The following is a 25,808-nucleotide window of genomic DNA, read 5'->3' as shown; positions in this document are numbered from 1 at the left end:
CTGGTGGTGTGATTCTGTCTGAGTCTGAAAACCAGAGAACCAGGGACATGATGTCCAAGGGCAGGGGAGGATGAAGGTCCAGCTCAGGCAAAGGAAGCAAATCCCCTGCTTTTTTGGTCTATGCGGGGCCCTCAGTGACTGAATGATCCCCTCCCACAGTGGTGAGAGCAATCAATTTTCTCACCACGAAAAGGATCTTTGTGACCAAAACAAAACTGTCTGACTTTCAACTCTTCAACAGACATGTGTGTCCCAAAGAACTTCCACCCACACCTTTATGTCAGGTTGAAATGTCATATCCCAATATTTCAAGGGGATCTGGGGAAACAGGGCTCACCAATCTGCTGGGTTTCACCATATTTCTTTTTATATCCCTACTAAAAAAATTTTGAGTCTGAACCTATAATATGTTTACTTATTTTTATACATTTTATAATATGTATATATACTACAACTGTAAAACATTATGCATGTTGTTAAATATATACCAGACATGACTAATAAAAAATTTTAAAGGACTAAGTCATCTGTGATAAAACTTTAAAAATTATATTAGTTTTTATTATAAAGTAGACATAAACATTGGCACTCCCAAAATATATCGTAATTCAGTAATATGAAAGATAATGTTAACATTAGTAACATTTTGGTGAGAAAATGTGATTGAAAAGGAGTCTTTTTTAACATTTTGGTTTAATGACTTGTAATGCATTGACTTGAAGGTCTGGTTCTGTGTAGAATATATTTCTGCATATGTTTATAACTATGAAATCTTCAGGAACAAAAATAGTCACTGCTTGATTTTGATGGCTGTGAACAAAAACCTCTCCAACATGTGGAGATTGAGTTGGAGAAGATAATTGTTGGCTGAGTATATTTTTCCCAGTTCTTTCCAGGTTACAGTATTTCACGTTGCCAAGAGGCACAGACTTCCTCTCAAGATCCACTTCCTCCTGTTGTTGACCTGGTTCTGTGATTCGTTCACATGTTCCCTCTGAAGAGCTTGACAGAAAATGTTTGCAGAGACCCTCATGGATTTGCCATTCCTTTCCCACCACCTTCTTCCCAAACATGAAATCCACAAGAATGAGTGGGTGTGTCTAGTGGAGACTTTTCCTTTAAGCAGAAGTCACAGACCATATATTAGAGTGAATGATCCCTTCATCTGATGGAAGAACACCGGTTACTGTTTATTTATACAAGACACCCAACTTTGGAATTGATGAACGAAAAGGACAGTTATCACTTTTGTGCCAGATTAAAAGTTTATTAGGAGGTTAACAAGGGATCTGTTATTGCATCTCCAAAGACCAAAAGAGTGACAAGGAAAATGTCTCCCAATTATGTTTAGCTTCATAGTGTGCCCATCAGCAATATCACATTTAATGAACTTATTTTAAAGTCACATCTAGATGAGTACCTGTGAAAGCATAACACATTATGTAAATGTGTCACTGTGATAATAGATATTACTTGACCCTGTTATAGATTTCTCTATGTGTCTCAGAAGTTGGAGACAGTGAGGTGACTCTGCCATCTCTTACAGGAAAGAATCAAGCCAGGAATTTCAGCAGGAGCCTAGAGGTGAACCCTGGAAGCTGGTGTGAGAGGAGTTTCTTCCTTTATCCTAAGTGGTCACTCTTGGAGATGTTTGAACCAAGTAGAGTTGAGATGTGACTTCGGAGCCCTTCTCCTCCTCCTGGAACCAGGGCCTTTAGCACACAAAGGTACTGCAAGGCCCACACCGAACACGTGGGCCACAAGGATTGGAGACACAGGGTCCAATGGGCTTGTCACATGCATTGGTTGTAGCACATGGGTTGCAGGGAAGACTGGAGACAAAACCATTGGGGCAAGTTAGAGTGACATGAGCTGAAGAAACTGGAAGATACTAAACACAGTTTGTTTATATCTTTCTTCCTTTGTTGCCAACCAAACTCTTGGAGTTATAAAATGATTTCCATCAAGAAGACCCCCCGCCTCCCAGCAACTTCGTGTGCCCTCAAGGAAAGTATAACTAGCTTCATACTCACTTGCAGTCCTCGCTCTCCAGCAGGCCCCGGTATGTGTTGATCTCACACTCCAGCCGGGCCCGGACATCCAGCAGCACCTGGTACTCCTGGTTCTGCCGCTCCAGGTCACCCCTGATCTCAGCCAGCTGGGACTCCACGTTGGTGATCATGCACTGCACCTGGGACAGCTGGGAGCTGTAGCGAGCCTCCGTCTCCGTCAGCGTGTTCTCCAGTGAGTCCCTCTGTGTAGGGAAGAGAAAGAATGTCACCCTTTAGCATGACCCTCCATAGAGTTCCATAGAAGTCACAAGCTTTGAGAGTTAAAGAGACACCCAGCCAGTGGTGCTCAGTAGTTAAGTATCAACCTATGAACCAGAAGGTCACAGTCAAGGCACATGCCTGGGTGGCGGGCTCAATCCCCCTTAGGGGGCATGGAGGAGCAGCCAATCAATGATTCTCTCTCATCATTGATGTTTCTCTCTCTCTCTCTCTCCCTTCCTCTCTGAAATCAATAAAAATGTGTTTTTTAAAAAAAAAGTGTTAAAGAGACTGTGACCCAAAGGCCTGCCAGTGACTCTGATTCCCTGACTTTCTCACCAGCAGGTCTGAACAGTACCCACCAGGTTGTGCTGGGCCTGCAGCTCGATCTCCAGGGCGTTGACCGTGCGTCTCAGCTCAATGATCTCCGCCTGGCAGGTCTGCAGCTGCTCTGAGCTGGACACCACCTGCTTGTTCAGCTCCTGGGTCTGAAACACCAAAGGTAAGAGACAGGATCAGACCCTGCCTTAAGGGTCCCGAGGTCCTGGGTGGCCATGTGCCGAGATGCCCACCTGGTTGGTGTACCATTCCTCCACATCCCTGCGGTTGGTCTCCACCAGGGCCTCATACTGACACCTGGTCTCATTGAGCACGCGGTTCAGGTCCACGGTGGGGGCAGCGTCCACCTCCACGTTGAGGCGGTCTCCAATCTGGCAACGCAGGGTGTTGACTTCCTGGTGGAAGATTTAAAATATTTGAACAGTATTTATTACATTTTAATGATTTAAAAAATTAAAGGATCCTGATCCTCTCCTCTAAGAATGCAATTCAACTTGTGATCATTCATAAGCTTTCAACAGCTCAGTTCCCTCTGATCCTCTCATTAACTGGGTTCTATATTCATGAGTAATCTGAGTATTTCACTCTACAAAGTGCTTTCAAGTCCATGACCTCTTCCCACCCTCGTGTTCAGTGTACCACTCCTCATGCGGATGGTGAAGTATAATGGACCACAGTTTGCACTGTGGGTCCCCAAACACCAAGTTCAGAGATTTTGCTGGTATACCAGAAAGCCTCTTATGTTGGATTCTTAACCATGGGTAATACAAAAGGATAGAGTCTGGCTAAAGATGAATTAAAGACTGCTTACTTCAAAATCTGCCATTGTCACATAACTAGTGATTTGTTGATTCCACCAGCATAGATCTTGCTGGAGGAAGTCAATGTCTCTTCATCTCACTGCTAATCTCACTGAGCCAACATTGTGTGGTGCTTGGGCTTCGGTGGATGTCAGGCAGATTTGAATTGGGTCTCCCCTCCACCCCTTACTATATGGCTTCTAGAAGCTTCTCCCAGTTTCTACCTCTGGAGTTCTAAAGCACTTGGGTACAACGTTTGGCACACAACACACACTTGAGTAATATCAACTATCACCATTTACATTGTTCGGGAATTTAAGGTTTGCACGTAATATCAGTTTTCTTTATTGTGCAACCGAGCAGTGGTGGTGAGCATTTTTCTATGTTTCCTGCAGACAATTCTGTCCAGCAGAAAGCGCTCTGAATGAGATGGAAGAGAGGGGCTTCGTTTCCAGCTCAGCCCTCTCTGCTGTGTCGAGAGGCCTCACCCTGGCCTCTCCAGCTGCTAAGTGGAGAATTTGGGTAGAAGACCCCTGCAGACCTGCTCTGACCTGGGGACAGAGGAGGCTGCCTGGTTGCCGGCCTTTCATTATCGGGCTCGCCAGCTTCCTTCACTCTCATTCCTGCCTCCGGCAGAAAACTCCTAATCTGCTATCAGGGATTTTTAGGTTACTCATTCTCGATAAACCCCTTTTTGTTTGGAAAACACGTTCCCCAGCTTGCCGAGCCTCTCCCACACACACCCCGTGGGGTTGGAAACAGGCCGTGGCAAGTTCAATCCCGTTGCTCCTCGGGAAACCTCACCTGCTCGTGGTTCTGCTTGAGGCAGAGCAGCTCCTCCTTCAGGGACTCCACCTGGGCCTCCAGGTCGGACTTGCACAGGGTCAGCTCGTCCAGGATCCTGCGCAGGCTGTTTATGTCCGACTCCACCAGCTGCCGCAGGCCCATCTCCGTCTCGTACCTGCGATACGTAACAGGAGCATCGGACACAGGCCTGACCTAGACTCTGGTTTGTTTTGTCAGACAACTGGGAGTTGGGGCTCGTGTTTTGTACAGCCATCTCCTTCATTTAGGTTTTTAACACCGAGCAGTAGCTCCTAGAGAAAAATGCCCTGGTGATTATTTTTTAAAATATATTTTTATTGATTTCAGAGAGGAGGGGAGAGGGAGAGAAAGAAACATCAATGATGAGAGAGAATCATTGATCGAGCCCGCAACCCGAACATATGCCCAGACCGGGAATTGAACCGTGACCGGTACCTCCTGGTTCATAGGTCAACCCTCAACCACCGAGCTACGCCAGCTGGGCTGTAATTATTTTTAATAAATAAAGAGCCAGTGGACTTAAAGGGATAAAAGTCCATAAAAACGGTGAGATGTCCAAAATTAATACACCTTCCGTAGTCTCCTGATGGACTGCTGTGCAGAGGAGACCACTGGGGAGCAGGCTCCTGCACTAGGTTGGGGAATGTCATTCTGCAGAGAAGCAGGAGGTGAATCCGGAAAAGAGGTCTCAGCTCTGGTGAGCCTCGAGCCCTTGGGGAACACACGCAGGGAAATGCTCTGTTGATGTTCATCAGTGTTGAGCACAGGCTAAGGGCACGGAGAGGACAGAGAGAAGGCAGCACCCCGCTTGCCACTCACTTGGTCCTGAAGTCATCCGAGGCCAGCTTGGCGTTGTCGATCTGCACCACCAGCCGGGCGTTCTCCGACTTGCTGCACAGGATCTGGAAGACCCAACACGTGCTAGAGTGAGCTGGGAACACGTGCTAGAGTGAGCTGGGAACACGGGCTAGAGTGAGCTGGGAACATGTTCTAGAGTGAGCTGGGAACACGTGCTAGAGAGAGCTGGGAACATGTTCTAGAGTGAGCTGGGAACACGGGCCAGAGTGAGCTGGGAACACGGGCTAGAGTGAGCTGGGAACACGTGCTAGAGTGAGCTGGGAACACGGGCTAGAGTGAGCTGGGAACACGGGCTAGAGTGAGCTGGGAGCACGTGCTAGAGTGAGCTGGGAACACGTGCTAGAGTGAGCTGGGAACACGGGCTAGAGTGAGCTGGGAACACGGGCTAGAGGGAGCTGGGTTACTTTCAGCAGTGGCGATCCCTACTAATTTATCTATCTGGAAGGAGCACAGAGAGGAAAACCCTAGTAGATCTTATATAAGACTACTAGAGGCCCGTTGCACGATATTCGTGCAAGAATAGGCCTTCCTTCCCCTGGCTTCACTCCCAGCCTCCTGGGAGCCGGCAAGTCCCCGCTCCCTGGCTGTCCGGAGCTGGCAAGTCCCTGGTCCCAGGCTACCCGGGAGCCGGCAAGTCCCCGCTCCCTGGCTGCTCAGGAGCAGGCACCTCCTCGCTCCCGGGCCGCCTGGAGCCGCAAGTCCTTGCTTCTTTCTGAAGTACCACTACAGTAGCTCCCTCCACCGCCCCCCTTCCCCTCATAGCAGGCTTCACTCCAATCCTCTCCATGCCTGCATATGCAAATTAACCTCCATCTTTGTTGGGTTAATTTGCATACTCACTCTGATTGGCTGTGGGCATAGTGGAGTGATTGTTAATTTGCATGTTTCTCTTTTATTAGGTAAGATTAGTGCTATCTCTGTGCTCAATAACTATTTGAGAAATTTAATTTGAAAAGAACACCCAGAAAAGTATCAGTAGATAAATGATCTTCCTTTTTCTTTCCTAATAAGCAGTACTGAGAAGTTGATAATAAGTAGCATTTATTTTTTTAAAACTTACTATATGTCTGGCATGGTTCTAAGAGCTGAGGAAACAAAAATGAGTCAGCACTAGATCCTGCCCTCAAGAAACTCCCAATCCAGCGGGGAAGATCAATAAGGAAATAAACTTGCAGCTGGGAGCGTGGGCTGGGTCAGGAAAGCAGCCACGCCCTCCCGGCCACCCAGGCACCATGTCCTGGTAGGTAGTTTTCATGCTTTCTGGTTCCAGCCAACCATTGTATGCCCTCGCTGGACAGTACAAGCAGGAGAAGCCCAGAGGCATCTAGGTCAGGACAATGAGGTCACAGAGATTAGGGACCCACAGAGGACAGTAGTAAGAGGTCAGAGCCGTCGGAAGTCCAGATGCGGGAGAGAGAAAATGGTCCGGTCTTTACAGAAAGTTCTGCTTTACCGAAGGTTCTCGGGCCCAGTCTTTTCTCTCACCCCAGGGTAGTAATTCCGGAGCTTGGCAAATGCACAGCAGCTTTTAATTACAGCGTATTTATGCAAAGTGCTGCTACCTCCACATAGACTAACACTATGCAAATGTTCAGACCTAACAGTCCTGAGCCTAGAAGAACATGGGCCTCCAGGAAACAAAATGGAAAAGCCAGACTTGAAACTCTGTGTTTCAGTCCCACAGAGAGCCTGTCTTATTTCTGAATCAGAGCTCACATTCCGCCCCCTCTACAACATCCTGCCCGGGCAGTGCGGTGCCCAGTCCTCACCTTCTGCTGCAGCTCCTCGATGGTCCGGAAGTAGGACTGGTAGCTGGGGCACATCAGGGGCTCCTGCGGCTGGCAGCGCTCCTGGATGAGGCTCTCCAGCTCCGCGTTCTCCCGCTCCAGCTGCCGCACCTTCTCCAGGTAGCTGGCCAGGCGGTCGTTCAGGAACTGCATGGTCTCCTTCTCGCTGCCATTGAAGGAGCCCTCGCAGAACCAGCCGCAGTTGCCCACGTTGGCGGGGATGTTGCAGGCCCCGGGCAGGGGGGTGCTGTGGCAGCTGGGGGCCACGCAGGGCCGGGCGGGGCAGCTGGAGCGGCAGCTCAGGTTGGGCAGGCAGCAGGTGTAAGGCATGGTGCTGAGAGGGAGCGAGGCGCCGGCTGCAGACAGAGTCCCGGTTCTCCAAGGAGCGTGTGGGTCTCCTCGTTCTGAGAGCCTTTATACCCCTTCCGCAGAGGGTGTGGACATGGAAGGCAGCCCTTTCATTCCTACTTACTTGGCGATTGTCAAAAGCCCTTCCCCTTGGTTTGTTATGTTTCCTCAGAAGAGTCCCTCACCTCATAAAAGTCTTTACTGGGGCTTCTCCCTACCTCAGGACTCCTCGTCCATGCTGAGCGTCGATGAAGTAAGAGCCTCACTGTGTGGCTTCAAAGCGCTGGCCTCGCGAACGCCCTGGCCTTTATTACTGGGCGTGGCGGGCCAGGGACACCGTCGTTCCTTTGCTTCCTGGCTTCCCAGCCCTGACTCCTTGGCAAGCCTCTGGCTCTGCTCGCTACGACAGAAAAACTTAGCTCCTGCCTGTCAATTTGTCCTTGGCTAGGTCAAATTCCCAGCACTGGCTTCCAAACCCATGTTCTCAGAAAGAAGAATACATCCCTCTGGAACCATTCAAACTGCCTGGTTCCCAGTGGCCCTTGCCTGATATGCAGGTACCACCCATATCCATGATAATGTCAATCAACCAAATAACAGATATTCACCAGGATCATAGTTCGGACAGGGAACAGTGAGGAATGGAGGGTCAGACCAGGGCTGTTGTCAGATGGAGCTGGCATTTGTTGGGCTCCTACACAGGCCCAAGGTGGTGCTAGACACTTTTCAGAAACATGATCTCATTCACTCCCCACCATGAGCCTTCAAGAGTGAGTGGTCTTATATCCATTTTACAGATGCACAAAGCGAGGCATAGAGGGTAGGAGTTAATATGTTGTGAATTTATGATGCCAGCACGGATCTCTCCTCTTCCATCATACTATGCTTCCTAAATAAGTGAACTACCTCCTTCCCTAACTTCTTCAGACCTCAGTAAGTTGGGAAGTTCTACATCAGAGGAACTGGGAGAGGCTCAATAAGGACCGTGTGAGCCAGGGAGTGATAGATTAGGGTGGAGGAGAAGCAGACTCTTTCCATCCTCCCCTGCTGCATAGGTACAAATGACCTACCTCCTTTCCTAACTTCTGACAGATCCTCTCTTCCTCCTTCCCAGGCTCTCAACTCACCTTGAACTTGGCATTGTCATGATTCATGTCTACCTCTCTCTCTAGATGAGTTCCCTGAAGGCATGAAGGACCCTTATATGAAGGTCCTTGAGTTTAGGCTTTATCTTAAGGGCAAAGGGGAGCCATTGAAGGTTCTAAGAAGAGAAGTGATATAGTTTCATTCTTGATAAGGAGCATTTGAAGGGAACAGGGAAATGTGCAGCAGGTCCTCAGAGTTGACTAGAATTCCCAACACATATAATCCCAGTGCAGATATGAGTGCTGGAGAAATAAGCCCAGGGAGAGAGTGCACAAAGAGAACAACAACAAGGGGCTGAGGACCAAACTTTGGAAAACTCCCCAGCCAGAGAGCAAGATGGAATGGGGAACTGGTGAGAGAACATGAAGAGAGCTGGTTCCTGGCATGACAGAAGGCCAAGGAGGAGAGAGCATCAAAGTGGAATTGAAGGTCAAAACTCTTAGTGCGGCCAAGGGGCCCGGTAAGATCAGAACCATGGAGAGGGTCTTGGGTAAGTTGACCAGGAAGTTGCCAGGACCTTTCCAGAGTCACACAGGTACACACCACACCTGTGCTCTTCAGAATAACACCCGCATGGAACTTTGGTAAACTGAGACTTTAAACACCCTGAGCTGAGATGTTCATGGTTTAGAGAAGTCCTGCCACAGTCAGTTTGTACACCTGATTATAAAGCTTGTGAGCTTTGCTCTTACCCATACAGACTTTCTTACCATAATTAGTGTGCTTTAAGCAGCTTCAAGTTGTCAGTCTTGTTTGGATCTGACGATTTATAATAGTTGGTAATGTAGGAACAATTAGCCAAGAAGCAGAAGCGCTTGGAACTGTCCATGCCTGTAACTTCTGTTTTGTTGCAAGGCATAAGGTGAGACTTAATATCCTAAAGGGAGGTGATGAGGAAGGAATTCAGTTGTGTGCCTAGATGTACTGCCCAGGGAGAGGAGGGGTTCCTTACCATCGTCCTAGCAGGGGACACAGCAGAACTCAAATAAAGGTGCTCAGAGCAGAGCCCCTCAGCTACAGCTGCAGATCAGCAACCAGACTGCTTTGCTCTTCCTTTCCTCCTCCCACTACTTAAGGTAGAGCTCAAATGCCAAAATTATCAAAAGGAGAGAGGGAAAATCTTGGAACAAGTGTGATGGTAAGGATCTTAATGATTATCTCATTCAAGTCTCTCATTGTACAAATGAGGAAACTGAGGCACAGGATGGAGGAATGGCCGGCTTAGGGTCTTATCACTTGAACCCAAATCTGCTGACCCCTTGAATTCCCAGTCCCCATCACCATGCTTCAGAAGTGTTCAATAACTTCACAACCAATCTGATCTGCCATTACCTAGGTTCTAGGGAGAGAAATTAAAGGCAGTGAGGGGGAGAGGGGAGAAAATATTTTTGTCCATAGATATGGTTAGTTGAAGAAGAATGAAGGGTGAATGTGGAGATGATAGAATTCAGCAATATTGAAGTACTTTATGGCCTGATTTCAATTTTTATTTTTACATTGATGATACAATTATATCCCATCAGATACAGAATTATATCCCACCATTTGGAGAAACTTAGAATCACAACTGTTCAAATGATGACCGTACTCAAGAGCAATACACTTACCCAAAATAAGGTAGACAAATAGTTATAATAAAATTAAAATGATTGTAACAATGAGGACAATTGAGAGATAAAATAGAACCACACTACAATGATAACACTGCATGTTTTTAAATGGTAGGATTATGAATGCTTTTTTTTTTCTTTTCTACTCTTTTTTGTCTCCTCCAAATTTTTTAAAAACACATATATTACTTCTGTACAAGAAAAAGACATAAAATTGACATTAAAAATTCCAAAAGGAAATTCTTACAAGTCTTCTAAAGCAATAAAGAGTTGTAAAGGGACCCAGGTAAGGCTCCTATTCCAACATAATCGTTAAGTTGCCCTTGAGCTTGTTATTCTGGAAATAAAGCCTTTGTCATGATTGGCATTCACATTCTTGTGGTAACTGCTGAGTTTGCCAGTTTCAAAAGGGAGCTATTAGGAACTGATGAAGGGAAACTAAGCTTCCTATGGGATCAAAGGACCTGTTGCTCATGAATTGGCTGATGTGTAGGTCTGAGCTGCAGGTGAAGAGAATGCCAAGAGGACCCAGCCCTGGAGAAATGTTCTCTCAATGGACTGTCAGCCCATAGGCCAAGACAACTGGGTATTTCAGGATCACTTCATCGGACGACATTCTTAGAATGGATTTCCCACACACATACATGATGATAAAATGTCTTTTCTGCAAATAATGTCTAAGTCATATGAAGTCTAGAATCTTAGACTGTCGGCACTGCCAAGGAGGACCTAGGCAGCCATCTCATCCAACTCTTTCATTTTGCAAATGGGAAGGCGTTGACCCAGAGGGGGAAGAAGCTTGCCGAGGCTCACGTGGAGAGTTTGTGGAAGAGTCTAAAATGGGGAAAGGTGCATTAGACTAGAGAAATAAAAGACAGGAGACAAGGCCTTTGGTCTCTGTGAGTGTTGGAACTCAAACCATTGAAAAAATTTATATCTCTCAAAAGACTGCACGCTTAATGAAAAGGTGAACTTAAAAAAAATGTATGCTCATTGTTATAGGAGGATTTAACGAATAAAAAATTGAACTTGCTCTTATTTTTCTAAATTTAAACTAGTATGCTATATTTTAAAAAGCCAGTCATAAAATACCACATATTGTATGATTCCATTCATAGGCAATATCCAGAAGAGGCAAATCTATAGAGACAATAGGGGTTGCCTAGGCCTGGAGGGTGGGGGGCAATGGGAGTGACTACTAATTGGGTAAAAGATTTCTTTTTGGGGATGATGAAATATTCTAAAATTATGGTAAAGGTTACATTATTCTATCAATATATTTAAAATTATTGAACTATATACTTCATATAGGTGAATTTTATGGTATATGAATTATATATTATGGTATGAGTTGTATTTCAATAAAGCTATTTTTAAAATAATAATTCAGAAGGAGAAAACAGAATAGGACAGAAACCATATTCAAAATTGATAGTGGTTGAGAATTTTACACAGGTGTTGAAAAGCATGAATCAGTTCTAGAAGCCCCTCGCTCCTAAGTAGGAAAACAAAACCAGCCCCAGCCTTAGACATAATGCAGTGAAGCTACACAGCACTAGAAACAAAGAGACAATCTTAGAAACAGTCCAAGAGAGAGAAAAAAAGATTATCAGCAATAGATCCACCGTTAGATTGGCAATAGGCTTTTCAGCAATGACAACAAAAGACAATGGTGTTTGGGAAGCACCTGTCCCTGATAAAGGCAGCTGCAGGCAACTATTGGTGGACAGTGGTCCCAGCGTTTACAGAGAACTGATGAGAAGGATTGGACAGGGGTATTTGTACAAGGTGTGGAGGTGGTTCCTGGGATTGAACTCGCCATGAAGGAAGGAAGAGAGGCTGGAATGCACCCACCGGGTCTGGGACATTCTGCGCACAGCATGGAGTGTCACTCAATTATCTTCCAGGGTTTCATGCCTTAAGTCTGGATAAGGGAGATTCAACAACATCAATGACAATGGAGTAAACATTCAAAGAACTGGAATATGAATTGAAGACCAAGATTGGAGCAGACATCATCACAGCACGGGGAGAGAGTGTCAGCTTCATCTGAAGGAAAGACGACATGACTAGCAGTTTGGCCAATGACTGGGACAGTGGCATCGCACAGACCACAGCCATTGGGAGCCACTAACCTACGCCGACATCAATGGGCACCAGTAGGAGCAGGGCCCCAGCAAAGCTGTCAGTTTTCACATTGGCAAAGATTCGGTGTCCTAGTTTGATGCTAAAGTACTTTTTTATGGGGGAGGGGTCCCAAAATCCAAATTTAATCTCAGTGATTAAAACATTCAAATGAGAAGTAAAACACTTGAAAAATCTGTTGGGTATTACTCAAATATAAGGCTCCCACTATAATGAGTTCTTTGCCCAAAGGAGTTTCAAGAGATGTTTGGGGTGCTAATAGCATCATCTTTCCCCAGGTGACAACGTTGAAGGATGCATAAAGTCTGTGTGCTTGTTTGAAATCAGTTTCATTCTCTCATAATCACACCTCACATGTAACTGACATTCAGAGCATGAGCTCTGCGTTCAGTTCCATGGTTGTTACTATGTGAGCAAGAGAGAAAATTAGCCATGCAGTTCCTGGTACTTGGTTGCTGTCCAGAGCTCTTCTTGTAGGCACTTGGAAAAGAAACAGTGGAACTTTCTAGAAATGGTAACCGTTGTATTTTACTAAGGTCCCATAATGAATGTGTTTATCATATTTAGATGAGGCCTCTTGCTCTCATGGCCCCACTGGTTTCCTGCTGGCCTGAGTGCCTGCTGGGGCTCCTTGTGCTTAATGAATGTTAATTAATGATGACGAAGACCTTTTAGGAGAGGATTCAACTACACAGTCCGCCTAAGCTTTCAAGTGGGTTTATAAGAAGCACATAACATAGAGCGAACACTTGGAAAAGTATGAATACACATCATCTCTGCTTTGCAAGAGGAACGTTTATTAGAAGGTGTGCAAAGGGACTGGGGAACTACGAGAGAAGGTCAAAGCAACAGAGAGAACCACAAAACATCTCAGATGACACCGTCATGGCCCAGACCTGTCTGACGCTCAGGTCAGACAGTAACTACAGGAGAGCAGCCTTGAATGCAGAGGATCAGGCAGGCAGGGCTCAGAGTCAGCCGCACGCTGGGCTTATGTTCTTCTTCTAGACCAGGATCGATGGTGATGCCTGCGGGGAGTTCCTGCGGTGATGGTTGTCAGAGAAACAGGGCTGGTCCATCCGTGGTCTTCTGTCTTCGTGCGATCCTCCTGCTGGCACCAGGATGTCTAGCACCCAAAGGTGCTGCAGGGCCCACAGCGGGTTCGGGAGCCACAAGGGGCACAGGGATTGGTGACGCAGGGCCCGATGGGCTTGTCACATGCGTTGGTGGTGGCGCAGGGGTTGCAGGGCAGGCTGGGACACAGAAGCATTAGCTTGTTAGCATGAGAGGGGTAATTTCTTTTTTAAAAAGGAGGGGACTCAACCCAAAGAGACATGGGGATAAGAGGAATTCATTCTCTGACACCTTAAGAAGCCAAGCCTCTTCTGATCATCCCTTCTAGTGTCAGACAGTGGTGGCAGAAAAGAGCCAAGCCTCATGTTGTAATCCCAGCCCTCGCTCTGTAACCCTGGAGTCGTAGAGACGTCACTTCCTCCCTCTAAGCCTTGGCCTACTCCCTAAAACAGGATTAGTAAGACCTGCCGTACAGAACTGTGAGAAGTCCACAGACTATTCATAAAAATTCTGTGTTAGGGGACAAGTGCTGGACCCTGAGTTACTGAGTTATCCTCCCTTTTGATATTCAAATGCTCATCTTGACGATGGTTATATGATTCCCACTCTGCCTGCCTCAGATGGGTCCAACTGGGATCCACAAAACAATGAATTTGGGTGCTTGGGTTAAATCCCACCCTGAAGGTACAAAGCTTTATTTACCCATCAGCATCCAAGTCAAGTCTCTCAAGTATCTTTTGGACCAGAAAATACCTTTAGCCCAGGTTACGCTAACAAAAATACCATACATCTGGTCTCCAAAGACATGTTGGCTTCTGAAACTTAACTTTCAAAGTCCTTAATGTATTCTTCAGTAGAACTGGGGATGTGCTGCCTGTGGGTACTCACTTGCAGTCCTCGCTCTCCAGCAGGCCCCGGTACGTGTTGATCTCACACTCCAGCCGGGCCTTGACGTCCAGCAGCACCTGGTACTCCTGGTTCTGCCGCTCCAGGTCACCCCTGATCTCAGCCAGTTGGGACTCCACGTTGGTGATCATGCACTGCACCTGGGACAGCTGGGAGCTGTAGCGGGCCTCCGTCTCCGTCAGCGTGTTCTCTAGTGAGTCCCTCTGTGCGGGGAAGAGGAAGAATGTCACAGAGTTGCTCCTTTATTTAGCATGTCCCTCCTTAGGGTTCCATAGACGTCACAAGCTTAAAGAAACTATGACCCAAACGGCTGCCCTGTGACTCTGATTCCCCGACTTTCTCACCAGCAGGTCTGAACAGTACCCACCAGGTTGTGCTGGGCCTGCAGCTCAATCTCCAGGGCGTTGACCGTGCGTCTCAGCTCAATGATCTCCGCCTGGCAGGTCTGCAGCTGCTCTGAGCTGGACACCACCTGCTTGTTCAGCTCCTGGGTCTGAAACACCAAAGGTAAGAGACAGGATCAGACCCTGCCTTCAGGGTCCCGAGGTCCTGGGTGGCCATGTGCCGAGATGCCCACCTGGTTGGTGTACCATTCCTCCACGTCCCTGCGGTTGGTCTCCACCAGGGCCTCATACTGACACCTGGTCTCATTGAGCACGCGGTTCAGGTCCACGGTGGGGGCAGCGTCCACCTCCACATTGAGGCGGTCTCCAATCTGGCAACGCAGGGTGTTGACTTCCTGGTGGAGGAAGGAGAAGGAGTGAACCCACAGAAAGAGACTAAAATTAACTCTCTTTGAGGGAGTCTGGTGTGGTTGGAAGAGGTTTGCACTGAAATTTAGGATTTATGAGTTGAATTTCAGTAGATGGAAAACCCAGCTAAATTAGGTCTTGTAATTTAGTCCTCCTGTCTGAGCCTCTCCTTATCTGTATCATGAGGTCGCTTGGTTAAATGATTGCTATTGTTTCTTCCCACTCCCAAGATTCTATCATTTTCTCCTGATTTTCTCTTTTCTCAGTGATAAACTTAGCATGATAACTGGTTTATAACTGTTGCTACTTAGATATGGAGAAATAAGGTTTACCAATTCCCATTTATTTCATGTCTCCTACCACCATACACTATCTGTTAAGGGTTGTATCCTCTTCATCACAACATTTAATGTTTGAGACACGCATCTGATTTCCTAGTATTACATTCAACCATCAGGTCAGAATCAACCATTATTTGAATCAACCTTCATTTCTTCCACTTTCCTCATCCATCCATCCATCCATCCATCCATCCACCCACCCACCCAGCTTGGTTTCTAATATCTAGGGTGACACCTAATACAAAGAGTTTGCTATCTAGTTCCAGTCTCAGTCATTCATTTGGCATCTATTCAGAAGATAACAGACCTTAGCAAACAGTAGAAAGTATTTTAAACATCTTTGTCTGGACTATTCATTACAGGTCTGGCCCTAAGTAGAAATAGGTCAACTGACCACACTCCTTTAGATTTAAAAATAAAAATAAATAAAGGAGGCCTATGACTCATTCCCTAACAATCCCCCAAATATGTTTCGAGCAACCAGCAAAATGTTGTGTTAGCTCTAGGATGCTTAGCAAAGCCCTGCCTTATCCTGCTCAGGGGAGTTGTGGAACTCTCACTATTGGAATGTTGGGGACTGGGACTCCCTCACCTGCTCGTGGTTCTGCTTGAGGCAGAGCAGCTCCTCCTTCAGGGACTCCACCTGGGCCTCCAGGTCAGACTTGCACAGGGTCAGCTCGTCCAGGATCCTGCGCAGGCTGGTTATGTCTGACTCCACCAGCTGCCGTAAGCCCAGCTCCGTCTCATACCTGCACACACAGCCAAAGGCCCAGGAGGCTAAAGAGGAAGAATTCCTCCCAGGCTTTCCTTGGCTGACCTATATTTTGAATTTTTTTCAAAGTTTATGAAAGAAAAAAATATCACCATGCTGAGTAAAAAGACCTATTTCTTCCCTGAGACCCAGAGAGAAGGTTCTAATGCAATAGTAACTGCGTCTGTTCTAAGAGTCCATTCACAGGTTGCTGTCAGCTACGTCCTGTCATCTTGCCTTCCTAAGTGAGTCTAAACTTCGTAAGCCTGACATACAGGCTGTCTCGCCCTCCTTTCCAGCTACTCCAAGAAGCCATCTGGTGTTGTGAATTAGAAGTCAGTCAGATTCAACCTTGACACTGTGGCTGTGGATAAGTTCCTTAATCTCTCTGAGCCTTGACTTCCTCATCTGTAAGAGGGGAACCACACTAGCACTTCATCGGGTGGACCTGAAGATGGAGAAAGGACATCGGCAAAATCACGTTGTCAACTGTAGGGTCCCATCAAAATGCAAAGGATTTTATGATTGTGATCGTCATACCTAGAAAAACTGATCGATTCTCTGACATGGGCTGAAAGTGACTAACCTATACTAAGAAATGGTGTGAAATTCACTTTTCAAATTTGGTCCAGACATGAAGCTGAAAGAGAGAAAGAATGGGTGGTTTCTTGAGCTCCTTCAAGCTAAACCTAAAATACAGAATCTTAGGTTCAGTGTGAGGAGATTTGGACACATTGGACCTAACTAAGCCGGTGTAAGAATCCTCCCATAGCATCCAGACAGCTTCTGCTCACATGCTCCCTGGATAGAGTCAGTCACTTTGCCATTCAGCCTGCCCCTCACTAGACTTCTCTGATCATTAGAGAATTCTCACTTGGTCCTGAAGTCGTCCGCAGCCAGCTTGGCGTTGTCGATCTGCACCACCAGCCGGGCGTTCTCTGACTTGCTGCACAGGATCTGGAGCCAGAATTAATTATACTAAGTGAGTTATACTAAGCAAGAATGCCTTGTGTCTTCACATGAAAAGCTATTTGAATTCAGCCACATTTCTTCCAAATAGCTTCGAGTCTTCTTGGATGTACAGTCTGGGGATAAAAGGAGGATTGATCGAACTGATCATTTCAAAACTAGAACAGTGGAGGGGAAACGCTCCTGCTGTCAGGAATTCTCTTCTTGGTCTGCTGCTGGCTTCCTGTAGGCATTGAGCATTCTGGGTACCAAGCCTCACAAAGTGGGACCAGTGCCCCAGTTTGCTTAGGGTTAGGGGGTTCCTGGGATGCTAACCCCAGGAAGATCCCAGGCAAACTGGGACAAGTTGGTTATCCTGCTCCCAGACCCATGTATTTGCCCTGCTGACCTCTCTCCACTCTCCCCTCAAGTCAGCCTGGCCAAGGCTTTTGTGCACAAAGCTGCTCCCTCTACCTGAAGTACCCGGAGATGCCCTCACCCACCCAGCAAGACCCACATTCCCCTCCTTCCTCAGCTCTTACAGGGAGTCACTTCCTCCGTGAGCTCTCATAGTACTTGGCCCTTAGCTACTTACACCTCTTACCGCCTTCACCATGGTCATTCATTTCCACATCTCCCTCCCCTGTTGGATTGTCTTAGGACTTCACCCCTCACTCCAGCACGGAGCCTAGTACGAAGTGTGGGTCAATAAGCATGCTCTTCAGATGACACAGCTCTTTCTGGCATTCACTTCGTCAGAACTACAGAACTGTGGACAGTACATCCCCTCCCAGAATCAAGAGCTCGTGCAATTGGCGTAGCGCTCATCCTTCAAACTCTGCTCGGATGCTGTCTCTTCCGGGAAGCCCTCCCTGATTTGCACTAGGTAGTAAGTCCCACTCGGTGCTGACTCTTTACTTATCCCCACTTCTGCTCCTGCATTTCCCGCCCTGAATTCTCACTTGCATGCATGCCTGCTTTAGAGGGTGACACAGTGTCTGTGCCTATCAGCGAGGCTCTGGAGTCAAGGGCCCTTCTGCTGTTTTTAGTCTATTACTACAGTTGTGAAAGCTTTGACTTATTTGAGAACTCACGAAATTCCTACTTCTGAGAAATAATTGGGCTGCATGCTTTGTTTTGTTTTTAATGGTATAGGCTCTGAAAACAAGACCAGGATGTCATAATGGAATTAAAGAATCTGATATTCTGTTTTTAGGTAAGAAACAGTATCAGATTGCTACGACTGATTTCAGCCTAATGCCTTGCCTTGCCCCTAGTCTGTAAGTTTCCCTTGTGGGGCTTCCCAAACAGATGTTCTAAGACTACTTGGTGGGCCACACCTAAGTTGATGAAGTCTGTGTCTTCATCATTCTCCACGTTAGTTTCGCACAGTGTTAAATCCATTCAGAAGCAGGTATGTTGAGTTTGGATAAATAGGTCACTCTATGGCAGTGCGGTGCCCAGCCCTCACCTTCTGCTGCAGCTCCTCGATGGTCCGGAAGTAGGACTGGTAGCTGGGGCACATCAGGGGCTCCTGGGGCTGGCAGCGCTCCTGGATGAGGCTCTCCAGCTCCGCATTCTCCCGCTCCAGCTGCCGCACCTTCTCCAGGTAGCTGGCCAGGCGGTCATTCAGGAACTGCATGGTCTCCTTCTCGCTGCCATTGAAGGAGCCCTCGCAGAACCAGCTGCAGTTGCCCACGTTGGCGGGGATGTTGCAGGCCCCGGGCAGGGAGGTGCTGTGGCAGCTGGGGGCCACGCAGGGCCGGGCAGGGCAGCTGGAGCGGCAGCTCAGGTTGGACAGGCAGCAGGTGTAAGGCATGGTGCTGGGAGGGAGCCAAGCTCTGAAGGTCAGTGTCAAAGCCTGATTCCTTTTCTCTGGTATAAGCCCTGGTCCTCTCCTCAGCCTTTATAGTCCATCAGCCGTGGGTGTGGCAACCACGTACAGCATTGCCCCCCTTTACCCTGATTACCCATTTTTCCATTCATTTTTTAGCCACCTCACGCGAGTCCTTCACCTCATAAAATGTTTGACTCTGGCTTCTTTGCTAAGTCAGGACTCCTCACCCATATTGCTGGTTGGTTAAGTAAGAGCTTCAAAGTGACCAGCCTATTACCTTGTCCACAGGAGCGCTTATTCACAAAGTGTCAGGGTAGATTGACAGCTGCTGTACCCTGTCCCCCCGAGTTGGGGGCATGTCTGTGCCTCTTTGTCCTACCCAAGAAGTGGCCTCATCCAGCTCCTACTCTGTAAGGACTTGGTGAGAAAAACCATTGGCCGAAGCCAGACTCCTGAGGTAGGGAGTCCTGGAAACTGAGGTCAGAAAGGACTTAGGAGGCCATCCAGCTCAATGTCCCTTAGCCATGCCATCCAGGGCAGGGGGAGGCATGGCAGCCTCTTCCTAATGGGAGGAGGGGGGGAGAAGTTACAGGATGCCCCCAGCTCCATTTCTGCTCTTCCTCAGTGTTCACAGAACATGAAGACTAACATCTTGGGACCTACTCAGCATGAGGACTATACCATGTGCTTACACACAGTATGACTATTATTAGAATGGCTCCTGCTTCCTGAGCACCCACTGTGCTAAGCACCTCAGATGCGTCATCTGCTGTAGTCCGAAACCCTGCAGGGTTTGTAGATGAGGACATCAAGCTCCTCCATGGTGGAGCTAGCAGTCAAACCTGGAACTCTCTGATTCCCAAGGCCGAGCTCTCTCCATCCCTAAGTGTCCCTCTTCCGATCTTCTCACTGCTGAGATGCAACAGTACACAAATGGATTGGATTCAATAGGATTCAACCACTACTAGGCCATACCCCCTCCTACGTTAGAATGGACCAGGAAATGAAAGCCTGGTCTCTACCAAAGAAGAAAAGGATGTTTCATTCTAACAGGAGGAAGTCTGCTTAGTGGGGAAGTGTAATGCCCACCAAAAGCTAGAAAAAAGGAAGTCCTCGGTGGCTTTGACATAGAAACACCTGAGCCCAGTTCTCCAAAGGATGTGACTGTGAAAAGCCACGGCATTGTTACATGCTTAGTGGCATCTTGTGACCATCAATATGTTTTGGCAAACAGATATTCTGCACTCATGCTATTCCAAACAGATGTAGGAACTATGAAGATTTTATGTTTAATCGACCAGTGCTCAAAATATGAAAATGACTCCTTAAAGTACTTCATCTTGGAAGCTCCATGCTGATTCCACCCCGACTGCCAATACTCAGATCACCCCTTCTTCAAGCTTGTCCTCACAGCCTGGGACATTTCTTTTGCTCTTCTTCATTTGAAGGCAAATCTTCACCTTCTGAGGGTGTGTTTATTTTTGGAATCAGCCAGATATCATTTAGAACCAACTCTAGTGAGTGGGATAAACAACCAAATTAAAGAGCATCTTTGATGGGTAAGAAACCTGTTGTCACTCTAAAATAATAGGGTACATTTTCTTGGGTGATTCTAAAAGTCATTTCCAAGATACACTTTTAGTCCAGCTGGTGTGGCTCAGTGTTTGAGCGCTGACCTATGAATCAGGAGGTCATGGCTCAATTCCCAATCAGGGCACGTGCCCAGGTTGCAGGCTTGATCCCCATAGTGGGGCATGCAGGAGGCAGTCAATCAATGGTTCTCTCTCATCATTGATGTTTCTGTCTCTCTCTTTGAAATCAATAAAAATATATATTTTAAAAAATACACATTCATAAAAGACAGCAGCTTTGGAGGAAAGGTGTGTTCTCCCAGAGTATGCTCTAAAGGCGCTGACATCTTCACCCATGTTCGCGATCCACACCTCTCTGCCCCTCCTGCCTGAGTCTCTACCTTTAGTGAGAAGTGGAATGGGTGTGTGGGTTTCAAGTAAGTGCCAGACTGACTGAAGCCCTTTACTGGCTGAGATCAAATAACATAAATTGAGTAGCTCGATTCATAGGCTTTTCTCTGTCTTTCTCTGTCTTTCTTCTATTCCCCAAGCTTCAAAAGAGGAAAATCTAGACAATGGTACATTTTAAAGAATAGGCATACTGTGTTGCAAACTGGTACATATGCCCGTGGGGGTCCCTATAACCATTACTATAGCTTCTATGTCAGTCAGAATGGAATAATCCAGAGGGGAGTATCCTTATATATTCAATAGTGGAAGGCAGAGTTTAGAAAACACGACTATTCCCACTTTTGAGTGGAAGTAACCATGATTGCTGCATAACTACATGGTTGTTAGGTAATGATGGTTGAGAGGACTTGGGTCTATGGAGAAAAGAGCCAGGTTTCAAGTAGCTTCCCAGGAACTCTGGAAGACAATTGCTCTTTATTTATTCCACTTACTGTGTATTGAGAATTCTTGCCTTTGCATAAGCAATGGCATTGTCTCTAGTCAATGACCCTTCAATAAACATGATGAGCAAATCAAATCCTAACAAACAGAAAGGTTTTATACCTGCCCATGTAATTGTGGCAGACGCTGTGGTAAGGCTTCTGGTTTCCAGATGTGAGCAAATTGCAGTTGAGATTTAAGGATACTATTTATGATGGAAGCTGAGGCTATTTTCGTGGGAAAGATCACACGCAAACTCATCAGTGGTAGTTAACCATGGAGTGGTGTCAGGGAAGACTTTCTGCTGAGGCCATTCTACCTGTGGCAAGACTTTAAAGTCATTAGGAGTCCCCCCTCTCCTCCCAAAACCATCTTCCTGCATGGCCAGATCCTGGCACTTGAAATTCTCACCATGATAAATGGAGACTTGAGTTGGGGTGGTGAACACATAACACAGTATACAGACGATGCATTATAGAATTATACACATGAAACCTATATCTTGTTATTAACCAATGTTACCCCAATAAATTCAGTAAAAAAGAAAAAATGAGAAATATAAAATGTGTTCTCTAGGAAATGCAAAGTAACATATTGGACTACTTGCCAATTAATTGTATTTTAGTATGTACACATGGCAAGGAGAGACCAAAAATAGTATCAATAGGCACATACCGAGCAGGAGGACTGACTTATGCCAAAGACAGATGAAAAGCCACCCACTGGGAATTAGAGAAGCACACACTGTCAATACCAACACTAGCCCATTATGTGGAGCCAGCCCCAGCGAGAGCTGCTCATGAGATCAGAATATAAGACTTCCATAGACTGCTTTATAAAAGCGACTGTTGCCAGGTTATCAACTGCCCAGCCTCACTACATTGAGGGGAGGAATTGTGATGGTGGCCCAAGAACTAAGCCCGCAGTTTTGGCACTGAGAAGGTGCTCAAACAGGGTTTCCAATGAGAGACATGCAGAAAATGTGCCAGGTCAGTAGCAAGATGTGCCAGGTCAGTAGCAAGATGTGCCAGGTCAGTAGCAAGATACCCTGAGCAAAGAGAGGAACAGACACCTCAAGATGGGATTCTGGGATCATTCCACAAACCCTCCCCAAGGCCACCATTGCTTCTTTTATACTCATTCTTGGAGTCACAATGGAAATGGAGTCCCAACAGGGCAATAAGGGACAAACCACGTCAGAAAAAATGCAAAGTTCATCACTATGTTTTTAATTCTGCACAGTTTAGAACAGAGACGTCAAGAAGAACATGAAATGACCCAAAGCAATGGAACTTAATTGTCCTCGTCTTCTGGGGAAGCTGGATTCAGACAGAATGAGAACTTGTTATGGGACTACTCTGCAGATCAAAGGGGACAGCAGGTTCGAAAACATTTTTAGTAGCCCACAGAGGATAGAGCAAAGTAAGCTTCGTGTTTAGTGTGAATGTGTTGCTTTGAACTTTTTCAATAAGGTCACTATCAAGTTGATGATTTGAGACAGATTGAAAGAGCCGCTGAAATACGGCTTTTTCCCCCAGCATCCCACAGACCCTTTACATTCCCCACTTATCTCCCCATTGCTGTTTCCAGTGGATTTGTCTGAATTCTCATCTCTGACTTCAGCCCAACTGGCATGGCTCAGTGGTTGAGAATTGACCTATGAAGCAGGAGGTCACGGTTCAATTTCCGGTCAGGGCACATGCCTGGGTTGTGGCTCAATCCCCAGTAGAAGGTATACAGAAGGTAGCCAATCAATGATTCTCTCTCATTATTGATGTTTCTACCTCTCCCTTCCTCTCTGAAATCAATAAAAATATGTGTTAAAAACCAACAACTGTGACTTCTTTTTACTTCTGTGTCACTTCAGCTGTTCCTCCACTTCTTTCTCCAACTGCTTTTACCCAAATGCCATCTCTATCTTCAGGGACCAAGTTACCCAAGGCAGAACCTCATGTCAAGGCTTTAGAGAGCTTCAGGCCTGCTCTATCATTTCTATCAGTGGTCCCCAAGGTCCCTCCATACTCATACTCTAACACCTTCCCCTTGACAATGTTAACAACTCCTGCAGCTCTAACTATAGTTAGGTAACTCCAGTGTCTCTCCCAAATGTAGTCTCTTTTTTTTCCAGTTCATTCCACTCGAGATCCACTGTTGTTTCATTTTCTCAGGCTCAAATACTTCACACATATTGACCCATCATAGGTATCCAATCAGTACTAGTTTCCTTTCATCTCACTCCATTGTTCTACCTCCAATCAGCTTCTATATCGGAAGCTGAGCCTCTGAAATCCACCCCACCCTTGCCCCGCCCACTCGCCCACCTCCACCCATCTCAGTCCTTGTTTTTTACCAGCCTCCTGATTGATCTTTCTTCTTTCTCACCTAATCCCACCGTCTTCTAGGACCCACCACAACCCAGCCTATACATAGCTGCCTGATATATCATCTGCCAACCTTCCTTACAAGCAGATCTCACAGATAACCATTCAGAGCACTGCCAGATGTGATTTTACCTAACTACTTTGCAGTTGCATCTTCCACTGGCACATGTATCCTCTGTTCCAGGCTACAAATTGGTCTGTCAGGCTCTAGACACACGCCCTGCCTCATCTCCTTACCAGGCAAAGTTCATGCTTGGAAAAACTTTCCCTCTTCTCAGATCTGCACACACTCATCTGTCCAAACATATCCCATCAAACTGTATTTCAGAATTATGCTAATGTCATACAGTCGTAGTTGATTGAAGTTGGAAGTATATAAAGTTTTAATGTCCTTTTCATGAATCCTCACCAGTGATACTATTCCCTGTTTGTTCCACGGATAGTATTTCATGGTTTGCACTAGATTTTGATCAGGTGAAAACAGTGTAGTCAATGAGACAGGAAGACAAAACTTATATAAACAGAAGATTTGGGTTTTCAAAGCCCTGATTGAGTGCTACCTCCTTCTTGGAGCTTCTTCTTATCACTCCCTCAGACCTCGGAAATTCATCATTCTTTAGTTACACCTTTCTTGAGACATTGATGAGTGTGTGGCAGTTATCTCTTTGTCTTATCCACCCTGGACTCTAAATGTGCTGTGGGCCAAGATTGGGGTTCACTTATTTCTGTGTTCTCAGCACCCCTCATTGTACTGGCACACACACCAAATGAATGATTGTGGTTGTGTCGGTGAGATAGCATTAAGTTAAATGGATAATCTATAAAGTGATTGATAGACTTGAAAGTTTTAATAATTCACAAATGAGGCAAGTGGGAGGAAAGGTAGAATCAATGTTCGTTGGAGGAGATTTAATGAACATTGGCCTTTTTTGGAATTATTGGAAATAAAAGATAAAGAGGTCATGGAAGAACATTATAGATATGAGCAAAGACCTTGAGGAAAAAGTAAACTTGAAGAGAGGGAGACACGCCTGCCTACATTTAAAGGATCTTTTGATTAAAAAATATTGGGCATAATAAGTGAGTACAAGATGAATCAGTTTGGCAAATATAAGTTTTAGTTCCATTAAATGAGCCGTGATGGCCTGATACCAAGTGAAACTGTCCTACGGCAAGCAAAGCTGGAGCTGAGGTGAGAGTGAGATTTCAGCATCATCAGCATAGAGGTGCTAGCTCTTCCTGAATAGGGATGTGGAAAGAGCAAAACAAAGAGCCAAGGATATGGGCATGTCTTCTATTTGGGACAAAAAGTGGAAGTTGGCTAATTGAGAGTCCGTGGATGGGTAGTCAGAGATATAAGAAGAGGACCCAGAGTGTGCAGGAAATCACTGAAGGTACATTTTGAAGGAAGGACAGGTATGCATATGGGTGGTGCAGGTGCAGCCAAGATGTTGAGAGGAGAAGGTAGCTGCTTTTGGAGCAGTTTCTACAGAAGCTGGTCTTCACAGTGTAGGAGAAAGGGAAGCAGAGAATTTCACAGTGATGAAGGGGCAGTGGGAGAGAGCAGTGAGGTTGGAGAGGAGTCTCAGAATTGTCAAGGGCCCTGTAGCCAAAGCAAGATGGGCATCAAGTGTTGAAGGCCAGGTTTTCTTCATGGTCTTCCCTTAGTGGGAGCCTCCCAGGGGCCAGCCCTCCCTCACTGGAAGATGGTGGCTGGGTTCAGTCATTCAACTCATGTCAACCTCCTAATGAAGGGGTATTTTTTATGGAACAGCCATGAGAAGTACTTTACAATGCATGAATATGAATGAGAAACACATTTACAATGCCAGAGAAATAAAGTTTATTGGGAAGTAAATGAAGTAGCCTCCTTGCATTCCAGAGAATACCAAAGAAGCCAGGAAAGCAGGAAACATAATATGTATAGGAAACGCCCTAAAGTAATACCTGGAGCTCAGATTCCAGGGAGCTGGACATCCTCAGATACACAGTGACTCGACCTTCAATGGGAGGGAGTTTTCCAGACATTGGAACTTGATGATGTGTCTTTGCTTGTTGGATCTGGAAAGCATTTCCATGTCTAGAAATATCTCAGTTGGTGTGACGAGATGTCTAAAGGCAACTGAGCTCCGGCAAAGTAGTACCTAGGAACCTTTCCCATGTTTGATGTAAATGGCTTCATTGTCGTCTTCAAAGAGGATGCCAGTATTTAAGTAAACAGCAACCTG

At 46.3% G+C, this 25,808-nt stretch overlaps 2 protein-coding genes across 2 annotated transcripts; both read right to left on the bottom strand.

Moving 5' to 3' along the window:
- Positions 1-1,714: 1,714 nt before the first annotated feature.
- Positions 1,715-7,209, bottom strand: LOC308254302 (keratin, type I cuticular Ha3-I; the record flags this gene model as incomplete). Its single annotated transcript, XM_080680260.1, has 7 exons — positions 1,715-1,832; positions 2,034-2,254; positions 2,633-2,758; positions 2,843-3,004; positions 4,214-4,370; positions 5,054-5,136; positions 6,862-7,209. The coding sequence occupies 7 exons, from the start codon at positions 7,207-7,209 to the stop codon at positions 1,715-1,717; spliced, it is 1,215 nt and encodes a 404-aa protein (XP_080536386.1).
- A 6,045-nt stretch (positions 7,210-13,254) lies between these two features.
- On the bottom strand, positions 13,255-18,719 carry LOC308254301 (keratin, type I cuticular Ha3-I-like; the record flags this gene model as incomplete). Its single annotated transcript, XM_080680259.1, has 7 exons — positions 13,255-13,381; positions 14,091-14,311; positions 14,476-14,601; positions 14,686-14,847; positions 15,794-15,950; positions 16,827-16,909; positions 18,372-18,719. The coding sequence occupies 7 exons, from the start codon at positions 18,717-18,719 to the stop codon at positions 13,255-13,257; spliced, it is 1,224 nt and encodes a 407-aa protein (XP_080536385.1).
- Positions 18,720-25,808: the final 7,089 nt, after the last annotated feature.

The sequence above is a fragment of the Plecotus auritus genome (genome assembly GCF_963455305.1).
Source record: "Plecotus auritus genome assembly, chromosome: 7".
Classification (NCBI taxonomy): Eukaryota; Metazoa; Chordata; class Mammalia; order Chiroptera; family Vespertilionidae; genus Plecotus; species Plecotus auritus.
This window is presented reverse-complemented; position numbering and strand designations above follow the sequence as displayed.